The sequence below is a fragment of the Xyrauchen texanus genome, chromosome 2 (genome assembly GCF_025860055.1).
Source record: "Xyrauchen texanus isolate HMW12.3.18 chromosome 2, RBS_HiC_50CHRs, whole genome shotgun sequence".
In the NCBI taxonomy this organism is placed as follows: Eukaryota; Metazoa; Chordata; class Actinopteri; order Cypriniformes; family Catostomidae; genus Xyrauchen; species Xyrauchen texanus.
Genome location: NC_068277.1, coordinates 19,554,132 through 19,578,522, shown reverse-complemented (window position 1 = coordinate 19,578,522; position 24,391 = coordinate 19,554,132). Strand labels below are relative to the sequence as shown.

General features: G+C 36.8%; 1 protein-coding gene across 3 annotated transcripts; it reads right to left on the bottom strand.

Annotated features, from left to right (window-relative positions):
• Positions 1-1,902: 1,902 nt before the first annotated feature.
• Positions 1,903-22,527, bottom strand: LOC127662478 (uncharacterized). 3 transcript variants are annotated; one of them, XM_052153678.1, is made up of 12 exons: positions 22,303-22,527; positions 14,347-15,247; positions 10,878-10,999; positions 10,200-10,349; positions 8,692-8,915; positions 3,718-3,869; positions 3,495-3,598; positions 3,249-3,309; positions 3,075-3,163; positions 2,850-2,984; positions 2,596-2,696; positions 1,903-2,453 (listed from the first exon to the last, which is right to left on the bottom strand). In XM_052153678.1, exons 2-12 carry the CDS (start codon positions 15,155-15,157, stop codon positions 2,048-2,050), a joined length of 2,355 nt encoding a protein of 784 aa, XP_052009638.1. In that variant the 5' UTR covers positions 15,158-15,247; positions 22,303-22,527; the 3' UTR covers positions 1,903-2,047. The 3 variants fall into 3 exon arrangements, with proteins under 3 accessions (XP_052009638.1, XP_052009630.1, XP_052009647.1); XM_052153670.1 differs by lacking the exon at positions 22,303-22,527 and adding an exon at positions 16,222-16,376; XM_052153687.1 differs by lacking the exon at positions 22,303-22,527 and adding an exon at positions 15,732-15,848.
• Between the last annotated feature and the right edge of the window lie 1,864 nt (positions 22,528-24,391).

Below are 24,391 nucleotides of genomic sequence, written 5' to 3'. Positions count from 1 at the left end.
GAGAAGCTGGTGAATTTGCTTTTTACATCTAATTTAAAGATGCACCTTTTCATTGCTAAAACATTTACAACAAATTACATTTTTGGAACATGAAACTAGGCCTTCACAAATTAGATGAAACTAGTCTGGTTAAAAAGCTGCTTTTTAACATGGTGATGGGCACACCTACATGAGCACTGCCATGTTGAGGTCATATGTCTATTACAATACAATATAACTACATACAATACTATTTGGAAATTAAATGGACTTTAAATATGATTCCTTTTTCTCTCTCTCCAGGATCTAATGGACACTTTTACACTTTGACAATTTTTTATGAACCTGCATTTCTTAAACTTTGTCTTAGTTCTGTGTTACATGTTAAAAAACATCTTAACAATACAAGCAAATTTATATAATATCCTCCTAAGACCAGTGAGACAGCAGTGTGCATTTTACATTATAGCACCAAACAAACAAGCCAAAGTTGAGCAAATGCTTTTCCTGAAAATTGATGTCCAAGTTTGTGGACAGCGGGAATAAGTTGTGAAATTGTAAATGCAAGCTATAGGAAGTGTTTTTTATAATTATTTTTTTAATATAATTTGTTGTCATTTCCAGGAGTGTTTACAGCTGACCTCTGAAGCTAATTAAATCATTCTGATTCAAAGTAATGGCTAGAATTATCCAATCACTGCCAACCACGCTAAAACAAAATGTAGCATTATAAATTCTGAATCTTATGTACTGATTACTATTGTCCCATATCTTCCAACATGTTGAGTCGCCCAAACCTCATATGCAGCCTGAAACAGACATTTTGAACTTTTGGTCTGATTTTAGGAATGCATGGACTTGGCTGCGTAGTGAGCTATATGATGCTCCCTATTTAGTGATTCACTTAACCTCCAGTGTGCTGTCTGTCTGAAATGGTCTCTGAACAGTTAAAAGAACACATTTTCATCCTAACTCCATATAAAGACACTACATTTTTCAAAATTAAGCAAAAACCCACAGGTTTGTTAATGTGGAAAGCTATTAAAAATGACATGGTTTTTTTTTCAACTCTTGTTGGAATAATGTTCCACAATACATGTACACTCAAAGGATTTTTGCAGGTTGTTCAGTTTAAATTAAGCAACAATTTATTTCATTGTGTTCTATCCAATTATATTTGAATGTAAATGTACTTAATCCATTTGAGTTGGGACTACAATACTTTTGTAGCATTCAAACTGGGCAGGGAACTTTCATTTTCCATCATGCTTTGCATGGGTCTAGACTGGGTGAATAAAGGTTGAAATTATTATTATTATTATTTGTTTTTTAGCAAAATGAAATTAGGAGATTTATTAGTGTTTAATGTTCTGTTATATTGTTATTTAAAATGTGTGTCACTTTGGCTCGAGTTTTTGGGGTTACCATTGTGAAGCATAGTGCTTGTGTTTAGGTTGAAGATGGACTTTCATATTCAAATGATGTTTCAGTGCTGCTTTGCTCGATAAGTAGTTGCTATCAGTTTCATAGAATTAAGTTGGAACAGAATTAAATTATGTAAACTTTATATTGAGTTTGACTAACCTAATAAAGTTGAGTTAAGACTACTGTAGTACATTGATTTGACCTAATTTAACTAAATGATGTTGGTTCAAGGAAAACTACTTTAAATTAACAGAATTCAATTGCTTGTAAATACTTTCTCAAATTCAAGTAAGGGTAATGACTTGAAGAATGTTTTGAGTGACATAGTTATTGTGCTGACATGGCAAAAATGAATGATTTAAAAAAAAAATCTATCTATCTATCTATCTATCTATGGTTAGATAGATAGATTTTTTCATGGTTATTTCATATAATGGTTTGTGACATTGAGCTCTATCTTTTAAATGATTTTGTCTGCAGTAATGGAAAAACCTTTAATATTTTAATTATATTTGGTACTGTATTTGAAGACTTCAAACAAATAATATACAAGTCAGATTTAGACTAGAAGATCAGTTATTGGACATTTGCCGATGGATTTTTCCATGAGTGGAGTTTGGAGCCCATTTATCAGAGTTCAGCCTCAGTTATAGAACAGGCCTCCTGTCTCTACACTGTGCAGGGAGCCCCATGTCTGCTGATGTCCAGTGTAAAGTGGTAAGGGTGGTGCTTTTGGCACAATCTGTGGATTTTGTGTGGGATTCATGCAACTGGTACTACTGCTTGGGCATGTACTCTGAGTCTGTGTGCTTTGAAGACAAGCCAACTGGGCCTGTGACTGGACCAGATTCTGAATAAGACTTTGGGACAGGATGTGGTTCTGATGGTGGGTCTGGGCTAGTATTTGCTGGTTCGGATGAGCCAGTGCTCTGGTGGGATTAAGATTGTGGTGCTGGTTTGGGTGTATGTGCAGTTTTTCTCTCCAGTCCTCTTGCTGTTGCCGATGGATCTTCATGTGGGCGTTTCTGCTTTTGATCTTGTAAAACATCCTGCAAGTACAATTTACTGGGTTAAATATGGTGTATGATTGAACACCAACATAATATGTTCACAGAAAGCCTTGGTGTTTACATTTCAACAGACATGTTAGGAAGCCCTAGAGTACCATAGGGAACATTTGTCCATACATACTTTCCACACTGTTTACAGGGGAAGCTTGTGGGAAGTGGTTGGGTATGCATCAGTCTCTCAATACTGGCTTGGTTAACCAACATATTTGGAGCTGGAGAAACCTGTGAATGAGTTAGATTTTTAAAGTGACTTAAAAATTAATGTGTGGCAAAGGTTCAGCACTGACAGTATTGGCTAAAATTTAGATGATTCAGGCCTGATCCTTGGATTTACATGAGTTGTTGTGATCAGTAGTGATTTATGCCATGTTTTACCTGACTGATGGCTGCTAAATTTCTCTCTTCCTTCAAACTTTCCTTTTCTCTCTCACTCTGCTTCCTTTGCTTTTTTGAAAGTCTCAGGGAGTTGTAGTAGAATTCTACACACTGTGACACCTGCTTTGTCCTCACCTAACACGCATGCAGAAAGATGTTGAATTATGGATGCTGTAATATGCAATACTGAATGATTTAAGGGTTACAAAATATTTAATATATTACCATTTTGTGAATGAAGGAGAAATCTTTTCCATAGATTGTAAATGCTTTATGGAACAGTCTTTGTTCACTCAAAGACCACATATCAGTGCCTACAGGGAAAGTAACAGTGGATTAGTCTAATTTTATAATAGGCTGACTGTAAAGGTTTGAGAGAATTATTATTATTATTTTAACCAGAGTAGTGGTAGTCTTCTGATGGAACAGAGTTTGAAAACAACAGCATCTCCAGTGCTGCCTGTTACATGGGATTTGTAGAGATGGGTAGCAAGAGAAAAACAAAATGATTATTGTGAATAATTTGTGGCATATTTAAAATCTATTTGTAAACAAAGCCAATAAAGAGATATTAATAAATATAATTAGATACATTTCCTCAACCTACATCTATAAACACTGACTCTTAAGGAACAGAGTGCTTACCAGAATGTTTCCCTGGCAACGAGAGAGGCTGTGAAGAGCAAGCTCCAAATTGGCACCTCCTCCTGGTAGAACACTGGAAGCACTCAGGTCTAGAAGATTCTCCACTGGAGGATAGTGGATCATTAGAAATCACACTGATTAATGTATTTGGAAAAAGGCATCCAATAATTATATACTATATGATCTACTAGTTAGATGGTAATTTATTGAAATGTGTCATTACCATGCTCTAAAAGTGTGTCATTCTCCTCCAATTCCACCCAAGGTTTCCATAACATCTCCTCCCTGAATGATTCTTCTGGCCACACCCTATGCTCTCCTCCTTTCATCAGATCAGGCAGCTCAGCTTGAAACTCTGGGCCTATATTTATACACCTTGGGTGTAAATGGGACAAGGATAAACTTGAAATCATTAGTCTCATTAAACATCAATAATTTGTTTTATGTGAGGGAGATTCAACTCGACCAACCAATCCACACACACACACACACACACACACACACACACACACACACACACACACACACACACACACACACACACACACACACACACACACACACACACACACACACACACACACACACACACACACACACACACACACACACACACACACACACACACACACAGACACACACAGACAGACAGACTCCCCAGGAAATGTAGCTTCTTTTACATATAATTATTGTGGTCAAATAAATGTAAAAGTTGAAGTGTGCAATTTCTGCACCAGTAGGGCCACCAAACGGAATTGCAAAAATACATTTACAAACTCGTTTTCCACGCACCAAACTAATGCCATTGGTTAAATCAGTGTTGTTGTGTTAAGCTGGATGGGTTGCTCAAGATCAACAGAGCAATTTTTAAAGAGGCCCTATTATGCTTTTTTGGATTTGACCTTTCCTTTAGTATGTAATATAGCTGTTTGTGCATGTAAAAGGTCTGCAAAGTTACAAAGTCCATGCCAATGGGAGTTTCTCTCCAATAGAAAACACTGCTCCTGAACTGCCTGAAATGCCTGGTTTACAGTCCAGCCATTACTTCCGTGACTTAGCTATGTCACAGATTTGCATAATCTAAGGGCTACTTCGGTTATGGTAAGAGGCGTTACATTTCCGACACATGCTCTAAGCGGTTGACCAATCACAACAGACTGGGCCAGCTGACCAATCAGAGTAGAGTGAGCTTTTCGGAAAGGGGGGCTTTAACCCTCTGGGGTCGGCAAACGCGCCGGCGCGTTTTGCTGTTTTTTTTCACATAGCAGTAACATAGACTTAAAATACTCCGTCATTTATGGTCATATAAATACAATCAATACATGATTATAAACTATTGAGGGTCTTCTTTTTTTGTGTACACTCATATTAACATCAAATCCTTGTGTTTTTTTTAAATAAATAAAATAAAAAGGGTGAGCTTTCAGCAGTCTCTGTGTTCACGATCATATTTCAGAAACACGTCACTAAAATTAACTTAAACTCCGCTAATTCTTCTCACACAAACATGAAACATATGTCTAAAGAAAGCTTAAAATGTCTACTTTTAAATAAAACAATTCAAATTTAAAACAAATATTCTCCTGCAATGTAATCTGTATGAAACAAAGCGATGTACGGTTTTCCTGGCACAGCTTCATTATCTCTAATGTGATCCCACCCACCAGCAGAGTGCGCCATTCATACACATTCATTCTCTTTGTCACATTCCTCATTGATAGGCCCAGAGGAGTGGTCTTTGTGTCCTCAGGTGTGAATCTCATCAATATTCATGATAGTTCACGCCTCCTCGCATATTACCATTCAGCACTAAAATTGTCACACAAAACAAAAACTCTAGGCTACAAGATCCAGTTCTCAAAAGTCTTGTGGACAAATGTTGAGTATGTGTTATATGGCCTTATTTCAGTGACTTAAAATTTTCGTTTTTTCAAAAAACATGCATAAACGTTATTTTCTCAAAAATACAAACCTGTACATACAGGTACATGTTGCTCACATATTATTGTAGCCCAGTTTGTGCTAAATACAGTGTTATCAGACTTTAGCCATTAATATGTTTTTAAGCAACTGAAAAAAGCACAAATGTCAAGGCATGTCAAAACTTCTCCAGGGCCCAAAACACCATCAGACCCCAGAGGGTTAAAGAGACAGGAGCTAAACCAGAGCGTTTCAGACAGAGGGTGAAAAGAGGTGCTGCAACAATGTACATTATGAGAAAAATAATGTGTTTATTAAACAGTATGGGCTCTTTAAAGGGTTCATGAGTAATTAAACTTCCCTTGATATTTTGACATATAAGAGGTCTTTCTACTATAAAAACATACTGTATATTCCAGAACTCAAAACTTAATCCCTAATGCAATAAAAGCATTTATTGAAGCCAAGCTGCAAAAATGCCTCCTTTAATTCCGCAACTTCCCTATGTCACTAGGGGCACATTTATTCATGAACGCCTGTACAGCAAAAAAACATCAATGCCTACTTTACATTTTCACATCTTTGGCCCTGCCCACTGGTGCTTCAGTTTGGAAACAAAGGGAGTAGGACAGACAGGCCTCACGATTTCTGAACACCAAAGGGGACCCATCTGGACTATTTTGAATAATTTTTGTATTTAAACATGCACTACACAGATGTCTTTGACTCTGATACATATCACAGACCACTTTTAAAAGACGTGGTGTCCGATTCCAAATCTGAAGAGAAACCATTCGGATTCACTCAGCTGCTGCCTCTTGTTGTTTTGAGCACAAACATCATGGACGCGTTCTCATATGAAGATAATTTTGGTGCAAATCAAATTATTTGTAGTTGTAGAGATTAGCCACACATGTGTATCAGTAAATTTGAAATCACAGGGAAATGTATTTTAAGAGTTGCAAGCTTGTAGATTTTTTTTCTCTCCCACAAACACAACACAACAATTACACCTTCTCAAATTCTTCATTGCAGGTGCACAAATCCTTTTCTACGAATCATAAATTAAGAAACTCATACGCTCACATTTTTGCTACAGTTGTTGCAGTAAATATGGTGCAAAACACATTCACACACACCCGCCTCAAAAAATGTGAAGTCACGGACAAATTTTGCTCATCCGCAAATCAGTATGTGAATTCATCCAACCAGAGTTGCACACTTGTAGAATATTTTCTGACCATTTTTTTTTTCAAAACCAATTTGTTGTGTTGTGTTTGTGGGAGAGAAAAAAAATCTACAAGCTTGCAACTCTGTGACTTACAATTTACTGATACACATGTATTCACATGTCAGGACTATTTGATATTTATGGCAGGGACTAAAAACCAAATGCTTTCATTTCGGTTCATTCCGAGCAAAAACAGGTATTTTTTCGTTCTAGATCAAAAGTTCCACAGCCTCCTTTCCAAAAGGTTACTGGTTAGAACAAAATAAAAGAACTGTTAATAATGTTCTTTTAAAATGACAGTACTCTGCGCTAATGGGTGGGTGAAATACCAGTTGCAGTGTTGCCTGATCCTGCAGGAAAAACATGCAATGGTCTGGAAAAACAAGCCCAAATTAAGCCAATTGCCTCACCAAATTAAGCGTAAATATGTTCGTTTTTTCCTGGTAGATTTATCGGCTTTAAATTCATAAATACATATTTTATTTACAGATCTGCTTCTGTCAAACCTGGCAGCATACTATCTGTATTAATGCATAATATCCAGGGTTGGGAGGGTTACTTTTTAAATGTATTCCACTACAGATTACAGAATACATGCTGTAAAATGTAATTTGTAACGTATTCCGTGAGATTACTCAAGGTCAGTAATGTAATCTAAATACTTTGGATTACTTCTTCAGCACTGGTCGATTTTTGTCACTTGTTTTGACTGTAAAAAATCTGCCAGTACAGTAAGACAAAATACACATGTTAAAATACATTCTCTGAAAAACCTAAATATTTTATGCAGTGTTGTTTCTGAAACAAGATTAATCTAATTGATCTTATTTTAAGGATTTTTAGATATTTTTACAGGAAAACAATACAAAAATTATTATCATGAAAACGATTTTTGTCCTAATATCAAAGGTCTTACCAGAAAAACAAATTATGATCCAACGTGAATGTTCTTGATTAAAAAAATATGATCTGGTAACATGTGCATGCAAAATGGCAAGAAATAGCATTTTAGCTTAGTGTAAAGCTGACAATTTACACAAGGTTTATTTCTATTTCTTCTGCTCCAAACTTATTTCAAACTTACTTCTCTGTCTACTCGTATGAATGTAACGCATTATAAGAAAGTTTCACTGCTGTTCAAATGCAATTTAGATCACATTATTTATACGTATAAATGTATTACATCTGAAAAGACTAAATATTAAATGAAACAAATTACAATAAAATGCAATGTAATATTTTCAGTAGTCAATATACTTTTGAATGTAACTATTCTAAATACTAATGATTTAAATTCTAACTGTAGTGGAAAATTCTAAACTACAGTTACTTATATTTAATATTGTAAATACGTAATCCGTTACATGTATTCCGTTACTCCCCAACACTGATCATATCTAACAATAATTAGGTGAAGACTTGTAAACAACTGAGATGAGAAAAGTAATTTTTACCTCTAATAATATTTTCCTTGTATCTGGATTAACTGTGAACGTGTGTGTAATAATTATATATATTTGATTAAAAGGTCTTCATTCAGAGAATGTGTAATCCACAATGGGCAATTAGGCAAACAAATGTGTGATGCAGCAGTTTCCTTCAGGATGAAAACCTGTGTTTAATTTTTTTGGGCAACATGAAGTTCCAAAAATGTACTACGATAAACCCTTTGGTGTTTGGTTCCATGAAAAAATTATTGGAACACAATTAACCAGTAATAACCGGTTACCAGCATTTAAAAATATTAACTCCAGAACAACTGAAAATCATTTTGTTCCTGTTTTCGGTTACGTTCAGCTCGGTTTTCATTTCCGCTCCTTGAATCGTTTTAGCCCCTGGTTTATGGAGTGTTAACAGTTGTGCTTAAGATGAACAGTTTATTTGGTTGCAATGTATTGGATGTGTGTTATGTGTAAGGCCTGACATTTTGTTTTAGAATATTGTAGGGTTGTTGGTTCTCTTCCTATTAAGTTTCACTGTGTTGAGAAGCTCCAAAATTATGCACATGTATTGGTAGTCTATTCAAAAATAGTTCTTAATGCTCACCCATTGGAGCAATCATCTTTCCTCTCTTCAGTCCACTGTGCTCTGTTTTCCACTGCTAGTGGAGACAGAAGGTTGCAGAAGAGTCCTGTGCCACTGCGGGTGGGGTTCAGCACTGGGGGTGGCGTATAGTGAGACATAGTTCCTTCCCAGTTCTCAATGAGCTCCCTACCCAACTGGATCACACTGTTGAAAGGGACTCCAGTGTATACGGCTTTAGGAATGTTCTAGGTGAGGGGAAACAAATAATAAAGTTGAATTTATGTGAAAAAAAAAAAAAGTTAGTATCTGTTAAAGCAGTTACATTTGAAAATGTATAGAATGAGTACTGTAATTTAAAATTTATGCTGCAGTGCCAACCACAGCGTAACAGTTGACATAAAGGATTGTAGTTTTATCCCATAACACTTGTAAATAATTGTTAATTTTAAAGTTGTCATGACATGAGGAATAAAATATTCCTTGATCTTTTGACATGTAAGAGTTCATTGTACTATAAAAACTTGCACAAGTTTCAGAACTCAAAACTTCCTCCTCAATACAAAAAGAGCATTTATTTAAACCAAGCTGCAAAAATGACTAATTTGGATTTTCTCTACATTGTGATGTCACATGGATGAATACTTCAGCACATGATTGCCTCAACAGCAAGATATCAATGCCTCATTTGACATCATCACACCCTTGATCCCCCCACTGTCCTTCAGTCAGAAAGGTGAAGAGAACAAGACAGATGGGTCTACTATTCCTCTACACCACCTGGAATATTTTTCAACCTTTTTTTTTCACATAAACATTTTACATAGACTAACTCATTTGACCACTAACAAGTTCTCCCCCCCCCATCTGAGGGTTGTCCCCCCTAAAATATCATTAAAATATGTGTATTGTAAATAATATAATGATATATTCTTAAAATAATTGTTTAAGAAATAAAATAATACAAATGCAAACGGGGCAACAACAAAAAAAACCTTGGTGTCCCCTTCAAAAATTGCTCTTGAGAATTGTTATGTTTGTTGTCCCCCCAACATTTTGATGAAATTTTCACCCCTGCATGCACTAGATGAATGTCTTTGACCATTTTGATGCATTTCTTTGGATGTGTGCCACGTTTTAAGAGCGGTATTAGCTCAACTTTTAAAAATGAATCTGTTGCTCTATTCCATTGCTGCCATTTGGTGGGAGAACTGTGTCTCATATGGAGTAAACAGACGGTGGAAGATGTGACGTAGTGCCTGTGAAGACCAGTGTCTCTGATTTGGCCTCTGTTAAGGCATCCCAACATCAGTAAATAGTGACTGAAATTTAACAAATTTCCTGATCGCATCAGTGCAGGTTGATATGTGTGGGCGTCACATCACTTCTCAGCATGGATTGTATTATGTGTGTTGCTTTGTATAGATGGCTGTATTCCAAGGGCAGCACAATGTTAGATAATCAAAACAGTTGGCATTTACATTGACGTTTAATGGAGACACTGAGGCACAGAGCCCCATATGGTCACATGCCTGTGTACTGAAAGACCCCAGAGGTTTATCCAAGGATCCAGGACTGAAGTTAAGCCTGCAAGTGAATCTTGACCCTTCTCCTGGCACTGATTCCTGCCCATTGATGCTGGACTGGTGAAGAGGTCCAAATGAATGGGATAATTGCCCCAACTGCCAAGATAAAAAAGATTTTATGAGTAAGAGTGAAATAAACAAGTGGTTGTAGAACTAATGGTAGCCAAACCAGATTTATATGGGGTAGTTTACTCAAATATTACAATTCTGTCATCATTTTCTTGCCTTCATTTTGTTCCAAAGCCATATGACACTTTATTCTATTAAACACAAAGGGAGATGTTAGGCAGAATGTTAAGGACGGTCAGCCTAAGTCACCATTCTCTTTTAATGTATGGACAAAGATTCAGTGAAAGAGAATAGTTACTGAGGCTTACTTTCCTTCTAACATCTCGTCATGTGTTCCATTGAAGAAATTCATAATGGTTTGGAACCACATGAGGGTGAGTATAATAAATATAATGACAATATTTACATTTCTGGGTGAAGTACAATATCCCTTTAACTGCACAACTGCCATAATGTTGAAGCAATTGGTGCATCAATTTAAGAAGTTTGAGTCTTGACAAGGCCGACACTGGTAAAGACAGAAATAAATCATGTCTGAATGTACAGTTAACAAACCTGATGCCATGTCATGTGATCTTCAGATGTCCCAGGCTCATGACCCAGCTGGAGCTGTACACAGGTCTGTGGATGATGATGCTGAGCCAGTGCAGAGCTGAGGGACATCTGCAGTGTACAATCTAAGCAAGTAAAGCACTCATTTCATTAATTGTCATTTTAATTAAATGAATATGCACCCCAGACAATTTGTCATACCAATATATCTATCGACCTCATTGTATCAATGATCCATGTGCAATATACATATATACTATACCTCTCACTTTTGTGAATAAATTTTGTTTTTGTACTTATTATAGTTTATCTTTATTCACTTGTTTCAACTGGTGCTTGCATTTTTACTGTGTGTAATACAGTTGTACTACTGTTGTTTTATCTATGAGACTTGCCAAAATAAATTACTTTGTATTGTATACAATGACAATAGAGCATCTTTATCTGACTCCAACAAAAACGTCCAGTGAAAATCTTGCTGAAAATACTTTTTATGCTGGTCATACAGGTTGGAAATGACACGAGAATGAGTAATTGATGACCAAATAAAACATTTTTGGTGAACTATCCCTTTAAAGGTAACTTTGGTCCGTGAATATTTGTTATTTAATTTTTATGCAATTATTTGTGAAAAGTTTTGTTTAAATATTCAGATCTTAAAAGTACAACCATGTCAGCCCCCAAAAATGTAAGCACTACAATATACAGCATGCTTTCTTTTGTCTCATTAATTGTTGGGGACAGATATGTTTTTTTAATGGATGATGCTGATGCTCTTAGATACTTTTTAAGTATCTAAGAGAGCAGGGTGGTCAATATAATGCCAATATATCACACAATGAATTCAATTTTATTTATGACTATATTTACAAAAATATTTACACAAAACTTTAAATAAAGAAAAAAAAAAAAGGAATTTGCATGTTGATAGCAAATGGTAGATAGCAGTTTCTCCTGGTCTCGGTTTAGTCATACCATTTTTGTAATTTATTTGCACATAAAGAAGTTGTTTATATATTAAGAAGAAAGAAATAACAACAGTGCACACAGTAGTCCAGAAACCACGGACGGCATATGCGGATTAGCAATCGCATTTTCTCACAAAAGACCAAATGAAACTAATTGTACATACAGTGCACAGTGAATATGACATTTACTTTTAGTGCACGTAAAGCACTTTTACTTTGAAGTTGTTCTCACACACTTGTGTGGATCCAGCCAGCAGCAATCTCCTGACAGCTTTCAGTTGACACTGCCCAGATTGCCTACTGGAGTGTCACGGCTGACCATCAACACTCTTGGGCCAGAGGAACAAAGTTTTGGTCAGGCTGATCAAAGTAAGATATATGAGCACTCCACAGGAAGAAAACACTGGATTTGTGCAAGTTTTGTTAGGTTTGTGAATTACATTTGTTTAAACGAGATATCCACATATCTGCAGACTAGGCATGTAACGATACACAAATTTCACTATACGATACGAATCAAAGCCTCACGATATGATACAATACGATTAAAAAAATAAATAAAACAGCGCCCACAAATGTTTCACTCAAACTTATTCAAGGATTCAACATAAATGTCTTCTAAATCATAAATGACACAACAGTGTCTGACATTGGCAACAAAATGTGACTGTAATGAGAAAAACTCTCTCTTGAGAAAAAGTAGTTTGTCTACACTCATAATTTATATTTTTATAGCACTTTTCACAATACACATAGTTTTTTCTACCACCATAGTGGTGGAAAAAAAAAACTAGAGAGGAACCTGACCTCTGGTTTTATGATATATGTACATAATCAAGTATTATTTTGCGGCTTGAGCAAAAACCGATCGGTCCAAGTCATTTTTTTTGGCCTCTTCCACCTGTTTCACTTTTTACTGGCGTTTTTACCTGCTTATAACATGTGCGCAAGTGTTGAGCTCATACACATTTATATTTCAACGTCAAAACCAGATAATAATCAGTCATATGTAATCTTGGGCTTCTTACATAGTCAGATTTATCAATAAGCTTGTTTTTGTTACTTGAGAGTGCCTTGCTCAGTGTATGCTCTGTGTCGTCTGGGATAGGCTGGCTGTTAAATGCTGCTGCTGTGTTTCTGCCTCACAAATCCACTAATTTGCATGGTGATGTTGGCGTAAATAAAACGACATGTTCGATGTACTGAAGTGCCGGGATATGACACCGTTATTTGGCAAATTCGACAAGCTGTAACACTACAATCCACCTGGTGTTTGCCATTGATCTACCTATATAATGTAAATATAATGCTCTGTTTTTTCTGTGAGCTCCCAGCACCCCCTCACCATGGAGGAGATTGTTTCGCAGCTCTTAGTGTTTTGCTTCTTGGTTTTAGTTACACTATAATGTGTTTATGTATCGTACGATACATATGGTATTGTATAGTGAGCCTCGTATTGTACGATACAATACGATACAATAATTTTTATACACCCCTATTGCAGATGGTATATGATGAAAATGTTAAAGATTTTTGCCTTTTTATCATTAGACAAGAGAGTTAAAATTTACAGGAAACTGTTAAGGAGAGAGAGAGTGAGAGAGAGAGAGAGAGAATGAAACACGTGGGCACTTTAAACATCATGAGCCCATATACGTCTGTCGTGGTTCTGATATATACGGGACAGTTTAAATAAGAAGTTGTTGTACACTGATCTATTATTGAAGTACAGTAACACAATGGCATGTAACAATAAAACTCCTTCACATCTAAGCAGGTGATTCTCTGCTCCCTTGTGGCTTGAGAAACTAAATGGCCAAACAGGAACATTTATCATGTGGTCGACCAATGTATCGCAGAGGCAGATAAATTGCCGATATTCTTTATTTTTTAACTATTGCATCGATTTATTGGCCTTGGTGATAAATTGGTCAACCACTAGTCATTAATCTACTTCCATAGGGTGAAAACTCATTACCTGATTTGTTAGGGTTAGGTTTAGGGGTTGGGTTGGGTTATAGTTTCTCCTGACTTATCTGGTAGTGCTTTCCTGATGAATATTACTGAATCTCCCAATCAAGCAGGGCAATATAAATAACTCTTCCCCTGCCATCCTAAGTTTTTAAAATGTACACGCTAGGCTCACATTCATGAGCGCCACCATGTTTAAATTATACGACTAGATGCCATTGGTAATTTACTCTTTCATGATGCTGCATCTACCATGCGAGGTGTCAGTGCAACATAACACAGAAATTACTGAGTGCACACCTTTAAGAAGCCCAATGCCAGCACACCATTGTTGGATCACAGCACCATGCTGTAACAAGCATCCAAAACACAACATAGGCTGATGACCAGCTATGCTGGTTCTAACAGGTGGGAAAGTAGCAAAACAAGCAAGATGCTCTGTTGCTTGAGACAAAATTTCAACATAGGTCTATTACAGTTGTTACATTGTTGGTTTGAAATGTGTGCTGCTTTGAAAAATTACTTGACGTTACCTGAACCTTTCGGTGGCGAGTTTATTTGTCTCATATGGAGTTCTGCATGGTCTGAATAACCTGGGGAAGGGCTAGAATCTTGTGGAAGGTGCTGGGTTATGTCAACACCCTCGTTGCCTTCTACTGGCAGCTGGAGCCAAATGGGGTAACTAAACCTGCCAGTGGAAGGGGAGGGTAGAGAAGGAAAGAACTGCAGTGACCCATCTGTTGGTGTAAGCATCTGCGATTGGCTCAGGATCTGCCCAGAGAGGAAGTGCTGAGGTCGTTTGGGAGGAGAAAAGGTGGAGGGAGGCAGAGGCGTTGGAGGTGGGCTGAGAACAAGAGGGAAGGGGAGTGCATGTGAAGGAGGAGTAGAGTTGTTTGAAGGAGTGCTGAACCCACTCTGATCTCCTCCACCCAGCACTCGTGAGGTGCTTCGATTGTAAAACGCCTCGGAGAAAGAATCCAGTTTCTGTTGCTGATGCTCTGTTGTTTCATAACTCTCTGTTGCCTCCTGCTGGTGGCAGTGAGAACTCCAGTCATTCTCATACACTCCAGACTGTGCCTTGTTCCTGTTCAGTCCCACAGAGGAGACTGGGGACATATTCCCCCAGTAAGATGCATTCCCTGACTGATCTATTCCATTCATAGTGCTCCCGGTGCCATCACTGGTTTCACATGGCAGATGGTTGGAGACCTCAAACTGGCTCAGCCCACTCATTGAACCTTGCTGGTAAAAATTGTGGTTTGACCTTTGACCTTCTGTCTCAGGTCGGAACATAGGAGCATAGGAGAGAGACTCAGAGTTCTGGGATGATGTATGATCAGCCATGTGTTGTGTTTGGGTGGCTTTTGCAAATGGCTGAAGTACCCTCGACCAGCAAGACTGCAGCGGTTACAGGACAGTCAAAGCATCTGAAAACTGTGGAAAGATACAGTAAGTTATTAAAAAGTCATAAAAAACCTTTCTTCCTCACGAATGTTAATACTCTTTGAACCAAACCACACAAACAAATGAGATGGTAAGAGACGTTTCTCACCCTCAGAAAACTTTCTCTCTGTTACAATTGATTTTTAAGACCAAATTTAAACAGGAATCCGTCAATGTTCCAGTGAAGAAAACATAAAGTGATTCAGAAACTGATAGAACTCTGCGGAAAGAACCAGGTTAAACCAACCTAAGTTTTCCAGTTGAAAAGAGCCCTAAACCCCTGTAAAATCAGCCAAAAGACCAGTTTTGATTAGCAAACCAGTTCAGGCTGGTTTTAGATATTTTCTTTCAGCAAAATACCACAATGGCCTTTGTTTGTTCTACGGTTTATGTTTAGTTCTATACTTTCTCTCTTTCATCACTCTAAGAAGTACAATCTGACTTTCGCGAGAATTTTTCTAATGTTTCTACTTACCAGTGTTCTTCTCACCGTTTTCTTACTCTCTCCATAGTCTGTTGTTTCAGTTTTTATCCTATCTTTTCATATTGACCTGTCACTCTGAATTGTGTGGTGTGTACTACCCATGTCTCCAGCTAACTAAATTAAAGTACTGCCACATGTGGAAGCAGACACTCTCTCTGTCTCTCTCTTGCTTGCGCACACACAAACACATTTTACATAAACGTAACAACACTTTCTCACACATATTTCTTTTGCAGGTGCCACCGATCAAAAGGTAACTCTTCGGTTGTCATAGAGTCACCCCCTCCCTTAAAACCCTGAACCGAAAGCCACATCCTGAGGAAACAGTCATGGATCTCCCTCTATCTCTCTCTCCCACTCTCTCTCTTTCAGTATCTCTCTCCCACTTTCTCTCCTCCCATCCTTTAAACCCCTTTCCTTCTCTATCTATTTTTAACTGTTGTCCTACATTACAGAGTAAAGCAATCAGTTGTATACTCACAGACTCCCATAGATCACCAATATCTTCTTTAGGTCCATGATGTTTCTCACTCATGTTTGACAAACACAGGAGAGCAAGCACAATAGATGCTTAATCCAACGTAACTGTAGTTATAACTCTTATAACAATTCACAAAAGATTCACAGTTTATGAGTGTTGTCTTCAATAATGTTGGCAGGTTATGAGACCTATTGTGCATGTGGCTCAGAGTGTTCTTTTCAGATTAGCATCTGTTGTGGTTAGTCACTTGAGTGTAAAGAACATAAGAGTTGTCAAACAGGCAGGTAAGGCGTGGGTGTGCGTGTAAGTGTATACGACATAAGTGAGAGGCAAAGCTTCCTGTCAAGTGTGTGTCGGTAAGTGTGAGAACATGTTTGTGTACTTTTGTATTTATGTGTTTGAACTTTTCTATTGTTAATACAATTTTATGTTGCATTTTAAGTATCTAATCTTCTCTACAGAGCATTCCATCTGTGAGTATATGTGTGTATGCATTTGTGTGGGTGAAACGACAAACTGTGTTTGTCAGTGAGATTATGTTGTTGCTCAAGATCATGTGACAGGAAGTTGACCATGAAACAACGACTGAACAGGAAGTGGACAAGGGAAACCTCCGTACACCCCGCCTCCGCTCTCTCTGCCTCTTTCTGCAAGTGTATCCCTCTTATACCCACAATATAAAAATTGTTTTCCGCAGCTTTACCCATACCTTTTCTCCTCACCCATTTTTCCACCCACATATAGTGTTTCCCTCCCTTCTCTCTTTCTTTCTCACTCTCTCTGCCTTTCTTAAGCTAACTTACTGCAAATCTGTCTGTAACGGCAATAGCGTTTGAACATAATCATTGTTTTATTTTGAACGACTGGTAAAAACTACAGCTCTACCCACTCACGTCCCAACGCATATTGAATTGGATATAAAACTTTAAGAGACGGCAAATCTGGACGGCCCCCGTATAGGTTTTATGGTTTGTAAGAGTTGGCTGATGAGGGTGATGTTAATTCAGTGGTAAGTACAGTATGAATGTACCTGCAGAAGTCACCTCACTATTAGCATAATGTGGGTGAAAGAAAAAAGGTGTAAGACTATACATTGAGAAATGTAGATATTTCACTCTCACTGCCCTACTTACCAGCTTTTGCCCCTTTCAATTAACCTAGTAGAAGTTGTAATACCCAAGAACTAAGAGTTCAAGGGTTTTGCTTATAGACTTATTTGGACACTAAAAATACCCTAATAACGACATGCCACAAATGAACGTTTTACCTCAAATCAATATGATTATTCCCTAAAAATGTCATCAGATAATTTTGGAGAAGGCGGCAAGCATGTGAAGGAGAGAGTAAAAGGAGTGAATAAAAATCTAGGATACAGCTGAGGGAAAGAGGAGTGTGGAGGCTGTTTTCTAGTTTTCTGTCATATGTGTGAAAGAGTCAACAGAGGAGGGGGAAAGCAGCAACGTGGTTTGGACTTTTTTTTCCTCTCCATCACTATCATGCTATCAAACCATTTATCTTATCTATCTGACAATGTTCATAAGTGCATGCAAAGTGTTTGAGGTCACAGACAAAATGCACTGAACAAGTAAAAGTATTGGGTGTGAAACATCCTAGTGAGTGAATTCTGTAGGCTACGCAGATAAATGAATGTACTTTTTGTCAAATGCAAGCTAGTCCCCCAAAATAAATTAAAGTTTCACATGAGTGACTTACAATGAATGTATAATCTTCACCTTCATTAGACTACTGTAGATTGATGTCAAATAAAATGTTCTGATGATACAGGCCAGTTTTGCAGAAAGAAGAGTAAGAACTCACGTATTTAAATGTTCAGTGAAACTTACGTTTACATTTATTCATTTGGCAGACACTTTTATCCAGAGTGACTTACAAAAGAGACTTACAATAGTTGACTTACAACAGCTAATGCAAGAAGCAAATCAATCGCTCAACTCAAAAGGATTTTCTATCGAATTCTAGGAGTCGGTTGCCGTGTCAAAACACTGTTAAACCTATAATAGAATGATGGGACCACTTGTCACCATAAGCGTAAATCTGAGAATAAAATGGGAATACATGAGTGCAGACTCATATTGGGAATACATGACTGCAGATTTATGTGGCCATCCTGATTTGCCCTGCTCTGTACCTATGACCTCTTCAGTATAGAATAGCACATACTATCAGGAAGTGTTTTAGTTTTTAAACTTTACACAGTTTAGTGGTGGCCTTTTGTAATTTTTTCATTTTCATTTTAGGAATATAGTTATAATGGAAAATCACCTCTTTGCAGAACAAAAGGCTGCCACCACTCTAGTATTTTGATAGACCTCCGTTTATGTATTTATTACTATCCGTAAGTGTTGCAATACTTTTGTTTTGTTTTTTGTGTGTTCATATGATGTATTGTAAAAATAAGATTAAAGATACATTTCCCATAGTAGCACAAAGAAACATAATGTATTTTAACTCCAAAATTGCCTTTTGAACTCCAAGCTTTCTTGAAACCAAACCAAAAATAATTTTGGTTTGGTTATTGGATGGCAGTAATGACGTGGATCTGTTGAAAGAGACTTTTGTATGACAAATTGCTTGTCTTGTTTCTCACTTGTAAGTCACTTTGGATAAAAGCGTCTGCTAAATAACAAAATGTATTTGTAAAAAATTTAAATCTATATATATATAGTCATACAAATTTGAATAATCTGTAGATTATATATATATATATATATATATATATATATATATATATATATATATATATATATATATATATATATATAAGGCTTCTTATAAGGTGTCTTACATATTACCCCTTATTTGGTGTCTACACACTGAAGAATAAAGGTTTGTTATGGGTTCTTTGTTTGCAGCATTTTAAGTTCAGCAAAGATCCCTATTCTCATCTTATCTTACCCCATTCTTAGAACCATTTATTACTGTTTAGGTTCCTTGAGTTGGCTTTATGGTTCTTTGAAGATTTAAAAAAAATAAATGTTGCTTTATAGGTTCTTCAAATAAACATATTTGTTCTAGGTATCATCTGTTGAAGAATAGTGAAGCCCTCTGGAGTTCTTTGAAGTACCAGTACATAGTTGGTTTTCTAAAGAACCGTAACACATGTTCTCATCTGGCATCATTTGGAACCTTTTTGTAATCTGTATTTTTAAGTGTTAAATTAACCTAACTTCTAAGGTTTCAAATGTGTTTACATTGGTGCCCCTCATTCGCCTATTTCAAGCCTTCAGCTTGTCCAAAACGCTGCGGCTAGGCTCCTTAAGGGGAAATGCAAATTTGAGCACATCACACTTGATTTCATTGCACTGGTTCCCTGTTAAATTCAGAATTGATTTTAAAATTGTATTGTTTGTATTTAAATCTCTCCATAACCAGGTGCCACATTACTTATCGGACATACTGCACCCGTACACTTCATCAAGATCTCTTAGATCTGGTGAATCTGAATTGTTTTGTGTTCCCAGGTCTAATCTTAAGAACAGTGGTGATCGTGCCTTTGCTGTTGTTGGACCTAAGCTATGGAACAGTCTTCAGGGAAATATTAGAACTGCCTCAACTATCTCGGTTTTTAAAACTAAACTTAAAACGTATCTATTTTCCTTGGCTTTTAACATTCCTTGACCATTTTTCTTTTTATCTTTGTAAGTTTATTGTTTATTGTTATTACATGTCTTGATTGTTGTCTAATTATATATTTTGCAGCTCTTTTTAAATGTGCTATATAAATAAACATTGATTGATTTATTGAGTGTTCATGGTAAAAAATGTAAACATTGTAAATACTATTTAAATAAATATGCTATATGCAAATTAGATAAGTCAAACATTAAAAGTTGAACAAAATAATAATTAGCCATTTGTATGAACCCTCTTACAAATACCATATGTTTCCTTGATGGGTCCCGCTCAAAATATAAATATGAAAATTATCATATATATATATATATATATATATATATATATATATATATATATATATATATATATATATAAAATAAGGAAAAAGGAGCTGTTGAACTTAAATAAAGCTTTATGTATTTTACTGAGCCACTTTAATATGATCTCATCCCTTTATGAAAGGGAGATACTCTATAGCTACAGCTATAGAACAGTTTAATCACGGATATAATGGAATTCAGTCTCTAATTACACCTTTGTGATTGTTCAACAGTTTTTCTGCTATTAGTCAGTTGTACAACATAAATTTATTGTAAAAAGTCAATTCAAAAATTTCTCCAGGAATTCAGGAATATTGCATCATTACTTTGAATGTCCGAACATATCATGGTATACTTCTCATAAATGCAATCTAGAATAGGCAAAAATCTACATTTCTTGTACATTTGTTGTCTATGCATTTCTAAACTTTTTGTTTACCTTTCATTGTTTACATAATCATGCTTATTTATTGTTGGTGGGCAACACCCATTAATTAATCAAGAAATGAGTGAGAAAGATGAAAGATTTAGGTACAGTTTTGCACCTGATTAAATAAGGCTGTTTCACCACTCGTTAGAAAGTAGAATAAAAACATAAATTATATTGGACATAAAAGTCCATTCTTGCCTAGGTTTTGTCTCGACACTCCAACATTCTGGGCAGCAGCGTTACCTAAGTAGGCCTATATTGAGGCTAATTTATGCCTCAGAATAAAAACTGAAATCATTGCAGTTATTAAGCACAAAGCTGAAACTAACTCAGCAAGAATGAGGATTCTTTAAAGATTTGTGGAAACGTTTTACCTGTGTCTGCACTATTAGTCACTGATTAGTCACTTAGTGTGCTCATTTATTTATTATACACATTTACACGAGTCAGCATTGCATGCATTAGCAGCAGGGCAACTGAGGCTGCATGGAATTATTTGTGTATATTTCAGGTGAGCTCTGATTTCAAAAATAACATTTTTGCAAAATGATATCATCATAAAAAAATACAACTAGAGAGTGGCAAGCGATTCGACCTTGCTTTTTAAGGTCTAAAACATACGCAAGCATCTGAAGGATTGTACAGTCAATTATACTGTAGACCTACATTATAAAATCCCTGGGTTTCTAATATAATTAGCATGCTCAGTCTACTGTCAATTATTAGACCTTTACTGATTGCTGTTTGTTTTAAAGTGAAGAACCTTACACGTATTAGTGACTCGAGAAAATCTGACCCGAGTTGGAGATTGGAGATTCTTCATGAAACTCCAATCACATATACAAGGTGAGTGAAGACATATCGTTACACATATGAAAAACATATTTTCTAAAGATAAGAAAGCATATTTGTTTTTATCATAGATTGTTTGTAGTAATGGAACACAGACTCGACCGAGAACAGCTTTTCAAACAACATATTCTCGCAGGATTCTCTGTGTGATGATCAAATTCCGTTCCTTGTGAGGACGAATTCACATACATGCACAAGTTCACATATTATAAAAAATAAATCAACTAGTTTGTCAGTGTTATTTGTGGAATTTTGCAGAAGCCATTTCATTATGCTCATGGAGCAAACTATTATTAGCGTTGACAAGTAGAAAAAAGCTGTTAACTATATTAGCACATTACACTGTGGCTTAAACTCAAGCAAAGCTTAATTTGAAGGTGTGAAACAAATATTGAGAAAGTGAGGAACATTACTGTCAAAAAGATGTCACATTAAGATTCAAAGATATCCTCAATCCTCCAATCGTTTTCCAAAACAAGGCCTTTGCGCCTATGCATGAACTCTTTAGTGATACACACAGATCCATTTGGCTTGTGTGTTTACAGCTGAAGCAATTTTTTGTGTAAGTCTATGGGTCTGTAGCAATAAAGAAAGATGACTTTCAAGCACAATCAAAACACATCTGCATCACTTTACAACTAAAACATAAAAGCAAACAAGATGAGTGCCAGCACAGCCATGTCCGTATCTTATACAACTTTGTTTGCAAAACTATTATACATGTACTTGTAAAACAGTGTGTTGGCATGTCTGTAGGACAATTATAGTTATAGTTATATAATTATACTTGCTAACTCTTAATGTTCTATGTTGTTTTTTTATACTGAGTAAGATGGCGCTTACCTCTCAGAGCTAACTCAAGGTCTGCAGGACAGTTGAACTCTGTGAGCTGGGCTGTACACACGTGTCGGTATGCACAAGTGAATAAAGGAGTGATGCACTGTTAAGGTAAGACAGAAACAGCGAGAAAGACATAGAAAGGCTCTGCGGAGGCGTTGGTGATGGTTAGCTTTTCGTTGTGGCAGTCTTCTTTAGGTTCCTCTGATCATTTGAAGCCTTCGTCATTGTGATCCTGGAAACAAGTGAGAAAAAAAACACCATACATGAAAGAGAGAGAGAGAGAGAGACAGAGAGCGAGAGAGAGAGAAAGAGAAAGAGAAAGAGAGACAAAACTGTATTGCTCTGACCCAGACCTCAGAGGCAGCTCTCAGTTTGACAAAGCGCCCATCTTTACCTCTACTTTTTTCTTATCCTGCTGTTCTTATCCCTCTTGATTTGACCAGTAACATCATTAAATGCTGCCAGTTTGGAATAAAGTGGGGAAAACAGCAAAAAAACAAAAACAAACAAAAAAAAACCACAAAAAACTCCATATATTATGATGGTTTCCTATCCATATAAATTATACTAATAAACCGATTCAGAAAGTTAAGATAAGGATGAGGATGATACTGATATGAATATTTTGGTTATTAAAATTGCAACACAGCTGCCAGATGCCCAAACAAATGCCCAGTTTTATTTAAGGGGGAATTACTCTTTAATGTAGAGATTATTTTTGACAGCTGAGAAATGGAAGCGCAGCGTAGTTCTAGCGGAAATACTAGCAGCTGTACATCATTGCACCATTAGCTAGGTAACTCCTAGCCAATCACATGTAAGCCATTGCTTTATAAGTCTGCTCACAATCTATCACATTGCTGTTTCAGTGTGCTAACACAGCAACCTCCACCACCCCACCACCACCAGTTGAGTCCTGTCCTGCACAGGGGTAGGCTCCTCGCCCCTGCCTCCTATCTCGGCAGGATATGAAGGTTCCAAGCACAACTTCTTCGGACCGCCAGACGGGGCCTACACCAAAGAGAGACATTACATTTCTGTTTTATATTCATCAAATAAATGTCATCTTAAATTTCACTCAAGTCTGCGAGTCTTCCTGATAGAACAATACAGGTGAAACTCGAAAAATTAGAATATCGTGCAAAAGTTCATTAATTTCAGTAATTCAACTTAAAAGGTGAAACTAATATATTATATAGACTCATTACAAGCAAAGTAAGATATTTCAAGCCTTTATTTGATATAATTTTGATGATTATGGCTTACAGATTATGAAAACCCCAAATTCAGGATCTCAGAAAATTAGAATATTGTGAAAAGGTTCAGTATTGTAGGCTCAAAGTGTCACACTCTAATCAGCTAAACACCTGCAAAGGGTTCCTGAGCCTTTAAATGGTCTCTCAGTCTGGTTCAGTTGAATTCACAATCATGGGGAAGACTGCTGACCTGACAGTTGTGCAGAAAACCATCATTGACACCCTCCACAAGGAGGGAAAGCCTCAAAAGGTAATTGCAAAAGAAGTTGGATGTTCTCAAAGTGCTGTATCAAAGCACATTAATAGAAAGTTAAGTGGAAGGGAAAAGTGTGGAAGAAAAAGGTGCACAAGCAGCAGGGATGGCTGTAGCCTGGAGAGGATTGTCAGGAAAAGGCCATTCAAATGTGTGGAGGAGCTTCACAAGGAGTGGACTGAGGCTGGAGTTACTGCATCAAGAGCCACCACACACAGACGGGTCCTGGACATGGGCTTCAAATGTCAAATGTCTTACCTGGGCTAAAGAAAAAAAGAACTGGTCTGTTGCTCAGTGGTCCAAAGTCCTCTTTTCTGATGAGAGCAAATTTTGCATCTCATTTGGAAACCAAGGTCCCAGAGTCTGGAGGAAGAATGGAGAGGCACACAATCCAAGATGCTTGAAGTCCAGTGTGAAGTTTCCACAGTCTGTGTTGGTTTGGGGAGCCATGTCATCAGCTGGTGTTGGTCCACTGTGCTTTATTAAGTCCAGAGTCAACGCAGCCGTCTACCGGGACATTTTAGAGCACTTCATGCTTCCTTCAGCAGACAAGATTTATGGAGATGCTGACTTCATTTTCCAG

What these genes read in the sequence shown, in the direction of transcription:
- LOC127662478 (XM_052153678.1), bottom strand. Translation starts at nt 15,157, where the DNA reads ATGGCTGATCATACATCATCCCAGAACTCTGAGTCTCTCTCCTATGCT. An exon ending in AAAGATGATTGCTCCAATGG is followed by an intron (nt 3,870 to 8,691) that starts GTGAGCATTAAG and finishes TTTACACCCAAG; the next exon opens with GTGTATAAATATAGGCCCAG. An exon ending in CCCTGTAAACAGTGTGGAAA is followed by an intron (nt 2,454 to 2,595) that starts GTATGTATGGAC and finishes TTGTACTTGCAG; the next exon opens with GATGTTTTACAAGATCAAAA.